Source organism: Anomaloglossus baeobatrachus, chromosome 7 (assembly GCF_048569485.1).
Source record: "Anomaloglossus baeobatrachus isolate aAnoBae1 chromosome 7, aAnoBae1.hap1, whole genome shotgun sequence".
Classification (NCBI taxonomy): Eukaryota; Metazoa; Chordata; class Amphibia; order Anura; family Aromobatidae; genus Anomaloglossus; species Anomaloglossus baeobatrachus.
In genome coordinates this window covers 13,223,524-13,237,204 of record NC_134359.1, presented here as the reverse complement: position 1 = coordinate 13,237,204, position 13,681 = coordinate 13,223,524, and the positions used below count along the sequence as shown (strand labels likewise).

At 49.0% G+C, this 13,681-nt stretch overlaps 1 protein-coding gene across 2 annotated transcripts in view; it reads right to left on the bottom strand.

Moving 5' to 3' along the window:
* Positions 1 to 414: 414 nt before the first annotated feature.
* Positions 415 to 13,681, bottom strand: part of TMEM169 (transmembrane protein 169) — a 29,108-nt gene continuing 15,841 nt past the window's right edge. For both annotated transcript variants that reach the window (XM_075318764.1, XM_075318765.1), the window contains exons 2-3: positions 3,775 to 4,159; positions 415 to 2,037 (exon numbers count right to left, since the gene is read on the bottom strand). In XM_075318764.1, coding sequence (XP_075174879.1) covers positions 1,415 to 2,037; positions 3,775 to 4,084 — 933 coding nt within the window. In that variant the 5' untranslated portion in view covers positions 4,085 to 4,159 and the 3' untranslated portion in view covers positions 415 to 1,414. The remainder of the gene's footprint in view (positions 2,038 to 3,774; positions 4,160 to 13,681) is intronic.

The window sequence follows — 13,681 nt, the reverse complement described above, 5'->3', positions numbered from 1 at the left end:
ACGGCTGGAGTCACACGAGTGTATGATTAAAATCTTGGCCCCATTCTCATCCAGAAAAGGGGGATGATTTTCTTGCACTTGTGATCCGTTTTTTTGCTCGGCCGCCATTAATAATTTACAGGACCAGTTACCGTTTCCCATCTTCCAGGATTGCAATGTATCTGAAAATATCCAGACTTCTGACATCCGATTTATTTCTCGCGCTCTTCCAATTTCTGAGTCAAATTGCAGCCCGTCGAATACAACAGAGGCAAAACCCGCAGCTCTGCACCGCCCCCGCGGCCCCCGCAGCTCTGCACCGCCCCCGCAGCTCTGCACCGCCCCTGCAGCTCCGCACCGCCCCCGCAGCTCTGCACCGCTCCCGCAGCTCTGCACTGCCCCCGCAGCTCCGCACCGCCCCCGCAGCTCCGCACCGCCCCCGCAGCTCTGCATGCACCGCCCCCGCAGCTCCGCACCGCCTCATGGAATGACATTGGTCTGTGCACAATCCCTTTATTTTATCGGATTGCACTCGTCCGAGTTATACACTCTGGTGAGCAAAGCCGAATTATGCATAGTTGTAACGCTATAAGGGGGATTCTTACTGACCTTTATCACCTATCCACAGGAAGGTGCTCAGTAAATGATAGGGGGGGGGGTGATGGGACGGCTGGGGCCCCCGCCAGTAATTAGATCAGGGGTCCTGTGCCTGCAGGACCACCTCCCTAGTCATGGAGACCCCCACTCTATAGGCCTATAGATGTAATAGGAGTCGTGGTGACATGCTCTACCGCTCTATTCACACAGTGATGGTCCTGCTCATGATAATGGGGGTCTCATCCCTGAAAGTCATGCATTCTCTACCCATCTCATGGATCGCTGATCAATGCTGGAGGCGGAACATCCCCATTAATGGATGAAACTGAAAACATAAGCAGAGCCGGCTGCGGAGCTGCTGCAGTGATGAAAGGAGCGATCGCCAGGTTAATGCAGTGATGCGTGGCGTAAAATACAAAAAAAATAACAGAAAATTGGTGGTCATCATGTTTAAAAGGGAACCTGTCACCATAGATGGGGCACAGCTGCACCCAGTAATCGGCTCACATTGGAGCCTTCTCATTCATTCAGTAGAGGTGAATGGGATCATGGGACATTTCCCTGCAGAAATAGGAAGTGCTCGGAGTCCAGTGGGCGGAGCTGACTACCTTCACATGCATAACGAGGGGTCAGTGAGGAGGGGCCAATCTGTCCTAGACGGCTTCTGTAGGACAAGAAAGCAATGCCCTGGTCCCAATAGAACAGTGCAGGTGATAGGCTGCAATCCAAGCATGCAACAGGCACAGGGTCACTAATCACAGCATTCACCATATGGCACAGACTTCCCATACATCAGCATTCCTTCATTAAATAATGGGTAACCTACATAAGGTGGAGGTCACACGGCCGAGGTCTCCACACCCTGCGTGGACCCCTTCACGGACAGGCTCCCAGATATATTGTCCGAGTCCAGTAACTCCACAATGCTGTAGGGGGAACAGTCTTCTAGGCCGAGCTTGCTGCAAAGCCATCCACAGAAGCCCTTCTCCATGTCCTTCACCGCGTGCCACCACTCTGCAAACAGCCACGAGACCTGAGTCACTGCCGTGTACGTGGCCAGAGACGAGGACACCACCACGATAATGATGGGGTAAAAGATGATGAGGAAGGGGCAGCAGGTGATCTTGTGCCAGAAAGTCCTCTCCTCGTTGTAGACCAAGAAAATGTTGTACCAAGTGATGGTCCCGTAATAGAACGAAAGCACGAACGAAAGAACGAACACGACCGGCAAACAAAGGACGCTCCACAAGAGGACGTGCGGCCCCCGATCCGGGCCCACCGAGCACGTCTTCCTCCCCTCCACGGGCTCGTCCTGCAACGGCTCCTTGGATCGGGTCAGTTCTTGAAGCTCCTTTTCGGTTAACGTGACGTGAATATCCACCAGCTGCCCCTTCTTCTTCCCACGCGTGATTGTCCCGGTTAAAGTGACATAGCGACTGTCCGGAGGCAAATTCCACCCGCCTGCAAAAAGCACAAATGCTAAACACGGGAAGAACGGCTCCACAGTATAGCAGGTATATTTCTACACCGAGGTGTCAATACTACACTAGTTATATGCATATACATAGGGGCAGTATTGTAGTAGTTATATTCTTGTATATAGGAGCAGTATTATAGTAGTTATATTCCTGTACATAGGGGCAGTATTATAGTAGTTATATTCTTGTATATAGGGGGCAGTATTATAGTAGTTATATTCTTGTACATAGGGGCAGTATTATAGTAGTTATATTCTTGTACATAGGGGCAGTATTATAGTAGTTATATTCCTGTACATAGGGGCAGTATTATAGTAGTTATATTCTTGTATATAGGGGGCAGTATTATAGTAGTTATATTCTTGTACATAGGGGGGGAAGTATTATAGCAGTTATATTCTTTGTACATAGGAGCAGTATTATAGTAGTTATATTCCTGTACATAGGGGCAGTATTATAGTAGTTATATTCTTGTACATAGAGGGCAGTATTATAGTAGTTATATTCTTGTACATAGAGGGCAGTATTATAGTAGATATATTCTTGTACATAGGGGACAGTATTATAGTAGTTATATTCTTGTACATAGGGGCAGTATTATAGTAGTTATATTCTTGTACATAGGGGCAGTATTATAGTAGTTATATTCTTGTACATAGGGGCAGTATTATAGTAGTTATATTCTTGTACATAGGAGCAGTATTATAGCAGTTATATTCTCGTATATAGGGGCAGTATTATAGTAGTTATATTCTTGTACATAGGGGGGGGAAGTATTATAGCAGTTATATTCTTTGTACATAGGAGCAGTATTATAGTAGTTATATTCCTGTACATAGGGGCAGTATTATAGTAGTTATATTCTTGTATATAGGAGCAGTATTATAGTAGTTATATTCTTGTACATAGGGGGGGGGCAGTATTATAGCAGTTATATTCTTGTACATAGGGGCAGTATTATAGTAGTTATATTCTTGTACATAGGGGCAGTATTATAGCAGTTATATTCTTGTACATAGGGGCAGTATTATAGTAGTTATATTCTTGTACATAGGGGCAATATTATAGTAGTTATATCCTTGTACATAGGAGCAGTATTATAGTAGTTATATTCTTGTACATAGGGGGCAGTATTATAGTAGTTATATTCTTGTATATAGGGGGCAGTATTATAGTAGTTATTTTCTTGTACATAGGGGCAGTATTATAGTAGTTATATTCTTGTACATAGGGGCAGTATTATAGTAGTTATATCCTTGTACATAGGGGCAGTATTATAGTAGTTATATCCTTGTACATAGGGGCAGTATTATAGTAGTTATATCCTTGTACATAGGGGCAGTATTATAGTAGTTATATTCTTGTATATAGGGGCAGTATTATAGTAGTTATATTCTTGTATATAGGGGCAGTATTATAGTAGTTATATTCTTGTACATAGAGGGCAGTATTATAGTAGATATATTCTTGTACATAGGGGCAGTATTATAGTAGTTATATTCTTGTACATAGGGGCAGTATTATAGTAGTTATATTCTTGTATATAGGGGCAGTATTATAGTAGTTATATTCTTGTATATAGGGGCAGTATTATAGTAGTTATTTTCTTGCAGATAGGGGGCAGTATACTAGTTATATTTTGTTTTACAGTGGGTGATGTGATTATTTCAGGTGTCAGATACATACATGTGTGTACTTTATCTTGGGGTACATTACTTACCATCACTCAGTGGAGTCCCCAGAAATTTGGATCCTTCCTCTGTGCTTCTTTCTCCAGTTTCCTGGTTTGCGGTCTCGTCCTCCAGGACCTTCTCATTGTCTGAGCGATACACAATTATGGATTCCGGACGAGGCTCCTTCTTTTTCTTCTTCTTCCTTTCTAGAGTCGCTTCTCCTGTTACGCCCTCAAATGACACGGCAGCCGCAGCTCTCCGCAGAGTGTCCCGTAAAGGACTGTTTGGGGCGCTCTTATTTGGTTTGGGGGCAGTTTCCTCAATCCCAGCATCACTGGCAATGACCTCGCCCTGCATGTTTTGGAGCTTCTGGAAACCCTGGAAATGTTAATCATCCATTATATTTGCTGCGACCAAACACCAGTGATCAACCTAAGAAGAAAGAGAATAAATCATATTAATGAGAGCAAGAAAAGCCACAAAGCAGAACAAACAAGAGACACATGGGCTGCCAGAAAATACAGTCTTCTACGATCAATGTATGAGGGGCTGCTGATAAGTCCTTGGCTTTACCCAGAAACAAACGAGATAGAATGATGAAACTTTCCATTTATTCCACATACTCTCCACCGATGACAACACACTTCTTACATCATATTCCAAGTTCTGTAAGCCTAGGAAAAAGAAGGATTTCGGTTGTGCCTCAAACCATGCTCGGGTGCTCAGTACTGGTAACTAGCGATGAGCGGGCACTACCATGCTGGGGTGCTCAGTACTGGTAACTAGTGATGAGCGGGCACTACCATGCTCGGGTGTTCAGTACTGGTAACTAGTGATGAGCGGGCACTACCATGCTCGGGTGCTCAGTACTGGTAACTAGTGATGAGTGGGCACTACCATGCTCGGGTGCTCGGTACTGGTAACTAGTGATGAGCGGGCACTACCATGCTCGGGTGATCAGTACTGGTAACTAGTGATGAGCGGGCACTACCATGCTCAGGAGCTCAGTACTGGTAACTAGTGATGAGAGGGCACTACCATGCTCAGGTGCTCTGTACTAGTAACTAGTGATGAGCGGGCACTACCATGCTCAGGTGCTCTGTACTCGTAACTAGTCATGAGCGGGCACTACCATGCTCAGGTGCTCAGTACTGGTAACTAGTGATGAGCGGGCACTACCATGCTCGGGTGCTCAGTACTGGTAACTACTGATGAGCGAGCACTACCATGCTCGGGTGCTCAGTACTGGTAACTAGTGATGAGCAGGCACTACCATGCTCGGGTGCTCTGTACTGGTAACTAGTGATGAGCGGGCACTACCATGCTCGGGTGCTCAGTACTGGTAACTAGTGATGAGCAGGCACTACCATGCTCGGGTGCTCAGTACTGGTAACTAGTGATGGGCGGGCACTACCATGCTCGGGTGCTCAGTACTGGTAACTAGTGATGAGCGGGCACTACCATGCTCGGGTGCTCAGTACTGGTAACTAGTGATGAGCAGGCACTACCATGCTCGGGTGCTCTGTACTGGTAACTAGTGATGAGCGGGCACTACCATGCTCGGGTGCTCAGTACTGGTAACTAGTGATGAGCAGGCACTACCATGCTCGGGTGCTCTGTACTGGTAACTAGTGATGAGCGGGCACTACCATGACTTCCATGGTACTTGGTATATGACTCAAGCCAGTCCTTAAATAATCGATGGGTTTGGCTGACAGTCTAATGTGTACAGGGCAGATGTCGTTCAGTCATGTCCAGTTGAGAACACAGATGCGTCCCGGTGCAGGGGAGAGGTGGTCGGGGCGGCCGTGGGCTGCACATCGGCTGAAGCGGCGGTCGTCTGATGGGCGTGGCCAGGTGTAGTCTGACCTGTCACCAGGTGTAGTCTGACCTGTCACCAGGTGTAGTCTGACCTGTCACCAGGTGTAGTCTGAGCCGTCACCAGGTGTAGTCTGAGCCGTCACCAGGTGTAGTCTGAGCCGTCACCAGGTGTAGTCTGAGCCGTCACCAGGTGTAGTCTGAGCCGTCACCAGGTGTAGTCTGAGCCGTCACCAGGTGTAGTCTGAGCCGTCACCAGGTGTAGTCTGAGCCGTCACCAGGTGTAGTCTGAGCCGTCACCAGGTGTAGTCTGAGCCGTCACCAGGTGTTGTCTGAGCCGTCACCAGGTGTAGTCTGAGCCGTCACCAGGTGTAGTCTGAGCCGTCACCAGGTGTTGTCTGAGCCGTCACCAGGTGTAGTCTGAGCCGTCACCAGGTGTAGTCTGAGCCGTCACCAGGTGTAGTCTGAGCCGTCACCAGGTGTAGTCTGAGCCGTCACCAGGTGTAGTCTGAGCCGTCACCAGGTGTAGTCTGAGCCGTCACCAGGTGTAGTCTGAGCAGTCACCAGGTGTAGTCTGAGCCGTCACCAGGTGTAGTCTGAGCCGTCACCAGGTGTAGTCTGAGCCGTCACCAGGTGTAGTCTGAGCCGTCACCAGGTGTAGTCTGAGCCGTCACCAGGTGTAGTCTGAGCCGTCACCAGGTGTAGTCTGAGCCGTCACCAGGTGTAGTCTGAGCCGTCACCAGGTGTAGTCTGAGCCGTCACCAGGTGTAGTCTGAGCCGTCACCAGGTGTAGTCTGAGCCGTCACCAGGTGTAGTCTGAGCCGTCACCAGGTGTAGTCTGAGCCGTCTCCAGGTGTAGTCTGAGCCGTCTCCAGGTGTAGTCTGAGCCGTCACCAGGTGTAGTCTGAGCCGTCACCAGGTGTAGTCTGAGCCGTCACCAGGTGTAGTCTGAGCCGTCACCAGGTGTAGTCTGACCTGTCACCAGGTGTAGTCTGACCTGTCACCAGGTGTAGTCTGACCTGTCACCAGGTGTAGTCTGAGCCGTCACCAGGTGTAGTCTGAGCCGTCTCCAGGTGTAGTCTGAGCCGTCACCAGGTGTAGTCTGAGCCGTCTCCAGGTGTAGTCTGAGCCGTCACCAGGTGTAGTCTGACCTGTCACCAGGTGTAGTCTGACCTGTCACCAGGTGTAGTCGGAGCCGTCACCAGGTGTAGTCGGAGCCGTCACCAGGTGTAGTCTGAGCCGTCACCAGGTGTAGTCTGAGCCGTCACCAGGTGTAGTCTGACCTGTCACCAGGTGTAGTCTGAGCCGTCACCAGGTGTAGTCTGAGCTGTCACCTTGTTACACAGGACATGTTACTTTGTATCAATGATCTCTTCTCCCAGACACAGAAAGATGCCGACATCTATGAAACATTAGTGTCCATCCTTAATCTCTGAGGGAATGGACATAGTGACACGGGCAGCATGAATGGCCTGAAGTCGTGGTAATCTGCGGTCGCTCCCGGATCTCGTTGGCTCCTCCATTTCCTGCCAGTAATTATAAATGTAGAGGTTTGATAGACTGGATACATTAATATTAGGTTCTATTGTTTTTCTGCACATCCTATTATCCCATAATTTTATCAGTTAACCCTTTAAATGCTTAAAATGGAAGAGTAAAGGCTGGCGGCCTGTGAAATGCATGTGTGAAACATTGCACCAAATATAAAGGGATGTGAAAACTGCTAAAAAGCAGAATAATATGAAGCAGATTTGGGGTACATATGGTGGAGACGCCGCGGTGCAGAGAAACCTCAGAAAGGGACAACACGGAGTCAGCGACCGCTTCATTTTAAGACGCGATGGGCGTCCGGACCTTCGCTCAAATAGAGGATATTCCCTGGCGATGTCATCACTTCTTTAGGCTAAGTTCACACTTCAGTTGTTTTGCATCAGTCACAATCCGTAGCCTTGAGGAATTACGGAATCCTGCAAAATATTTTGCAGGAATCCAGTATTTCCCCATAGACTTCTATTAGTGACGGATTGCGACTGATGACCCTGCGTTGCATCCGCTGCGTCGTGGTCCGTCGTTTTTGACTGACGCCGAGCGGGGAGCAACGCAGAATGTAACCATCAGCAGATTTGGCTTCCAGTACCATCTTTATGCTGATGACACACAGCTATACACCTCCTCCCCTGAGCTCACCCCCGCTGTACTACAGAACACCAGTGACTGCCTGACTGCAGTTTGCAATGTCATGTCTGCTCTGTATCTGAAACTTAACCTTTCCAAAACTGAACTTCTTCTTTTCCCTCCATCTTCCAACTTTCCTCAACCTGACATCTCCCTCTCTGTGTGTGGCACAACGATAAGTCCTAGGCCGCAGGCCCGCTGCCTGGGGGTTATACTTGACACTGATCTCTCCTTCACCTCCCACATACAATCTCTTGCCCGCACCTGCCGCTTGCACCTCAAGAACATCTCTAGAATCCGCCCCTTTCTCACAATGGAAACGACAAAAACCCTCACCGTGGCCCTGATCCACTCTCGCTTGGACTACTGTAACTCTCTATTAATTGGTCTCCCCCTAACTAGACTCTCTCCTCTACAGTCAATCCTTAATGCAGCAGCCAGGGTCACCTACCTGGCTAACCGCTACTCGGATGCCTCTGCTCTGTGCCAGTCATTGCACTGGCTGCCCATATATCATAGGATCCAATTCAAACTGCTTGTTCTCGCCCACAAAGCTCTCCACAGTGCAGCACCCCCCTACATCTCCACCCTCCTCTCTGTCTATCAGTCCACCCGTTCTCTACGCTCTGCAAGCGACTTTCGACTAACATCCACACTAATTCGAACCTCCCACTCCCGGATCCAAGACTTCTTCCGAGCTGCACCAACCCTCTGGAACGCTCTACCCCAAGAAGTTAGGACAAATCACAACTTACTCAGCTTCAGACGCACCCTAAAGACGCATCTTTTTAGGGCGGCCTATCACACTCCCTAATCAGATTCGATTCACATAGTCCCTCTACAACCTCTCACAACATAGCTCCACATCAAACTCCATGGCACCCAAAGGCATCTCAAGGCTCGGGCCCACTGGTCCAGGAAACCATTATCCAGCCCCATTTCCGTGAGATGGTTGGATTGTCATTGTAAATAAGCACTTGAACCTTGCCTCTCCCCCCATCTCATTGTAGATTGTAAGCTCTCACGAGCAGGGTTGTATTTTTTTGTATTTTGTATACACTGTATTTTGTATACACTATTTTTTTTTCCCCTCTAAATATTGTATTTCTATAACTGCTACTTGTTTGTATATGATCCTCCTGAATTGTAAAGCGCTACGGAATATGTTGGCGCTATAGAAATAAAGATTATTATTATTATTATTATTATGTAACGTTTTTCGGGCCGTCAAAATTAACGCGCCGCGCAGGAATCCGTCGCCATCCGTCACACTTGCAATGTATGTCTATGGTGCTGGATTCCGTCGTAATCCGTCTTACGACGGAATCCAGCGCTGGATTCCGCCATGCTCTACTGAGCATGCCCAGTATGTTTGGCACGCCCACTGGGCTGTCCCAAACACAAACGGATCATGACTGATCCGTCAAAAAACGGACGCACAGCGGATGTAACGGACGCAACTGATCAGTTTTTTCACAGGATTCCTGTGAAAGGAATCCTGTGAAAAACACATCCGTTGTGTCAGTTGACATCTAAAAAACAACTGATCTGTCGCTGACGGACCTGACGGATTGAAAACAACTGAAGTGTGAACTTAGCCTTAGGGTACTTTCACACTTGCGTTATTTTCCTTCCGTTACAATCCGCCCTTTTGGGAAACAGCGGAATCCGTTAACGGATTCCGCTGTTTCCCATAGACTTGTATGGTTGACGGATTGTACCAAAAGGAGCTGCGTTGCTTCCGCTGGGCGACGCTCCGTTGCTTCCGCCCAGCGGGAGGAACGCAGCATGTAACGTTATTTTGAGCAGCGGAATCCTCTGGATTTCACTGCGCATGCTCTTTTTTTTTAAATCAAACTTTATTTTGGCTCGCGGTGGCCGAACGTTCAGCTGAGCGCCCGGCCGTCGGCAAGCGACAGCGCTCAGCTGAATGACCGGCCACCAGAATGCCCGGCCGCCGGCAAGTCACAGCGCTCAGCTGATCACCCGGCGGCCGGCTGCAGGGAGCGATCAGCTGATCACCCGGCGGCCGGCTACTGGGAGCAATCAGCTGATCACCCAGCGGCCGGCTGCAGGGAACGATCAGCTGATCGTTCACTATAGTCTGCCGCTGGTAAAACCGGGAAAAAAAAAAAAAAAAAAATCAAAACGAATTGCGTTGTTTTGCAGCATCCGTTGCATCCGTTGTGTCACTATATGCAACACATCCGTTGCATCCGTTACACAACGCAATGCAACGGATACCGTTCAACGCAAGTGTGAAAGTAGCCTTAGATGGGAATCCGCTATACGGCTTCTGATGGAGTTGGCCTCTAGACGGAAAACGTGCGTGTGTGAACTAAGGCAAACAGAGTATGTTGGGCTCCGTGGCCTAAATCTGATAAATATCACCCTCCCCAGGTCTATAACAGGGGGAGGGTAATCATTATACCTCAGTCACAGCATTTCCTGCCTTTCTTTTCTGTTTGGCGGCTTTCACACTCTGTTTTGTTAACATGCATCCTGAACGGTTTTTTGATGCAAAAGCGGATCCAGTGCAAATGCGTTTTCATTCCAGTGCATTTGCAATGGACACGCGTTAACATGCGTTTGCGTGCGGTATAGTGAGGATTTAGCGAGTTGCAGTATTTTAACATTATTTCAAAAACGCTACTTGTAGCGTTTTTGAGCTGCATCCTATAGTGTTTGCACTAGATCCTGACTGTACCGCATGTGAACGCCAGCATGCTGATTGACAGTATCCTGTCGGGCAGAAACCAGCCTGGCTGATTAGAGTCTCTCTCTCTCTCTATCAGTCTCTCTGTCCCTGTTGGTCTATCCTCCCCCCCCCCCCCCTCTCTCATACTCACCGATCACGGGTGCAACACTGCACGGCTGTCACACTGCCCCGGCCGCTTCTCCTCTTTTGAAAATGCCGGCCGCTCATTATTCCATCTCATATTCCCTGCTTCCCCCGCCGCCTATGATTGGTTGTAGTCAGACCCGAACCCCACGATGAGTGACAGCTGTCTCACTGCAACCAATCACAGCCGCCGGCGTCTATGAGACACACCAATGATTAACCTGTAAGTGAAAGTAAATAAACACAAACACCAAAAAATCCTGTATTTGGAAAAAAGAAAAAAAAAACAAAAAAAACAAAAACACCCTCTTTCACCACTTTATTAAAATCCTCAAATACCCCTCCAGGTCTGACGTAATCCACAGAGGTCCCATGACGCTTCCAGCTCGGCTACATGAAGCTGACAGGAACGGCAGTAGAACACCGCTGCTCTCTATCAGCTCCACGCAGCAACTGAAGTGAGTTGTGCTGTCAGCGGTGATGTCACTCAGGTAGTGGCGGGGTGTGTGCAGTGATGATAGGGGCGGTATTGTTTGCATGTGTGCGGTGATGATGGGGATGTTAGTGCCTGCGTGTGTGCAGTGATAATGGGTGTGGTAGTGCGTGTGTTTGTGCGGTGATGATGGGGCAGTAGTGCTGATGTGTTCGGTGATGATGGGGGCGGTAGTGCCCATGTGTTCGGTGATGATGGGGGCAGTAGTGCCCATGTGTTCGGTGATGATGGGGGCGGTAGTGCCCATGTGTTCGGTGATGATGGGGGCGGTAGTGCCCATGTGTTCGGTGATGATGGGGGCGGTAGTGCCCATGTGTTCGGTGATGATGGGGGCGGTAGTGCCCATGTGTTCGGTGATGATGGGGGCAGTAGTGCCCATGTGTTCGGTGATGATGGGGGCGGTAGTGCCCATGTGTTCGGTGATGATGGGGGCAGTAGTGCCCATGTGTTCGGTGATGATGGGGGCGGTAGTGCCCATGTGTTCGGTGATGATGGGGGCAGTAGTGCCCATGTGTTCGGTGATGATGGGGGCAGTAGTGCCCATGTGTTCGGTGATGATGGGGGCGGTAGTGCCCATGTGTTCGGTGATGATGGGGGCAGTAGTGCCCATGTGTTCGGTGATGATGGGGGCGGTAGTGTTTCTCTCTCTTTTTCTCTCCCTCTTTCTCCATCTGAATTTCCAGTCTATCACGTTCAGTTCCCCTCACTCCTGATCACGTGAATCCAATACCCCCCCCATAATTTCAAGTGACAGGATCCTGTAAAATAACACTTGCATTTGCATGCGTTTCTTTGGAAAAACAGGATTCGCTTTTGCAGAAAAAAAAAAACGTTCAGGACGCATGTTAAAAAAACGTAGTGTGAAAGCCGCCTTACTCACACCAGGGAGCCCAATATACAGCCGCACCAGGGAGCCCAATATACAGCCGCACCAGGGAGCCCAATATACAGCCGCACCAGGGAGCCCAATACACAGCCGCACCAGGGAGCCCAATACACAGCCGCACCAGGGAGCCCAATACACAGCCGCACCAGAGAGCGCAATACACAGCCGCACCAGAGAGCGCAATACACAGCCGCACCAGAGAGCGCAATACACAGCCGCACCAGAGAGCCCAATACACAGCCGCACCAGGGAGCGCAATACACAGCCGCACCAGGGAGCGCAATACACAGCCGCACCAGGGAGCCCAATACACAGCCGCACCAGGGAGCCCAATACACAGCCGCACCAGGGAGCCCAATACACAGCCGCACCAGGGAGCCCAATACACAGCCGCACCAGGGAGCCCAATACACAGCCGCACCAGGGAGCCCAATACACAGCCGCACCAGGGAGCCCAATACACAGCCGCACCAGGGAGCCCAATACACAGCCGCACCAGGGAGCCCAATACACAGCCGCACCAGGGAGCCCAATACACAGCCGCACCAGGGAGCCCAATACACAGCCGCACCAGGGAGCCCAATACACAGCCGCACCAGGGAGCCCAATACACAGTCGCACCAGGGAGCCCAATACACAGTCGCATCAGGGAGCCCAATGCACAGCCGCACCACGGTGCCCAATACACAGCCGCACCAGGGAGCCCAATACACAGCCACACCACGGAGCCCAATACACAGCTGCAGAGGATGTGGGTGATTGTTCAGTCCTCCGACCCTTCAGAGCTCACCTTTAAAAATTGATTAGCGAAGCAAAAATGTGACGCAGTCTGCACTCCTATAGTGGACAGCTCTATTGGGCGTTCACTCTGAATTCCCCTCTTCAAGTATACTGATGGAAGCCCTGAAAAAGCCAACAATGGCTGACCCTACGTGGGGTGAACATAGCTTTACAGTTGAGCTTAAGGAAAAAGGAAGATAATGTGCCCATAAATCAGCAACAAATGAGTTATAAACTCAGAAACCAGCTCACTGACAGATTCTCAGTTAACTTATTCTGCAGCCAGCGCAACACCAAGGCTAGAGAAAAAGCCAATTGCAAAACAATATTTTTAGCCAAAACTGCATCAATTTAAGTACCGTAATTAAAGAATATGCCCACTCCGGTGTCTGAGATAGAGGGATGCTGCAACGCATGGGACGTGAGGGGAGAAAGCAGGACGTACATCACCCATAAAGGAAGAGTTCCCCCGCAGGTCTCTCAAATGTGGTTTGAATCAGTTATTCCTCAATTACAAACAATTATTATATATTAATTATTATTATAATATTTATAAAAGATTATAAATAAACAAACGGATCTCATCATTCCTCGTGTCCAAGAGACATGTCTACAAGGGTGGGCAATTACTTTCCCCGAGGGGCCACATAAGATACACATGACTGGTGTGAAGGCTGAACCAACAGGCCAACATTACTTCTGCTCAATATTAATGCTAACATATAATAATTATTCTATTAATTGTATCGCTTAATATTGAACAGAATTAAGTATGCTGACATCCCCTTATATACAGCATGAGCCCACATATAGCTCAATGTATACTGTATGAGCCCCCACACAACTGCCTATATTCAGTATGAGCCCCCACACAGCCACCTATATTCAGTATGAGCCCCCACACAGCCACCTATATTCAGTATGAGCCCGCTACATACAGCATGAGCCCCGACATATGCT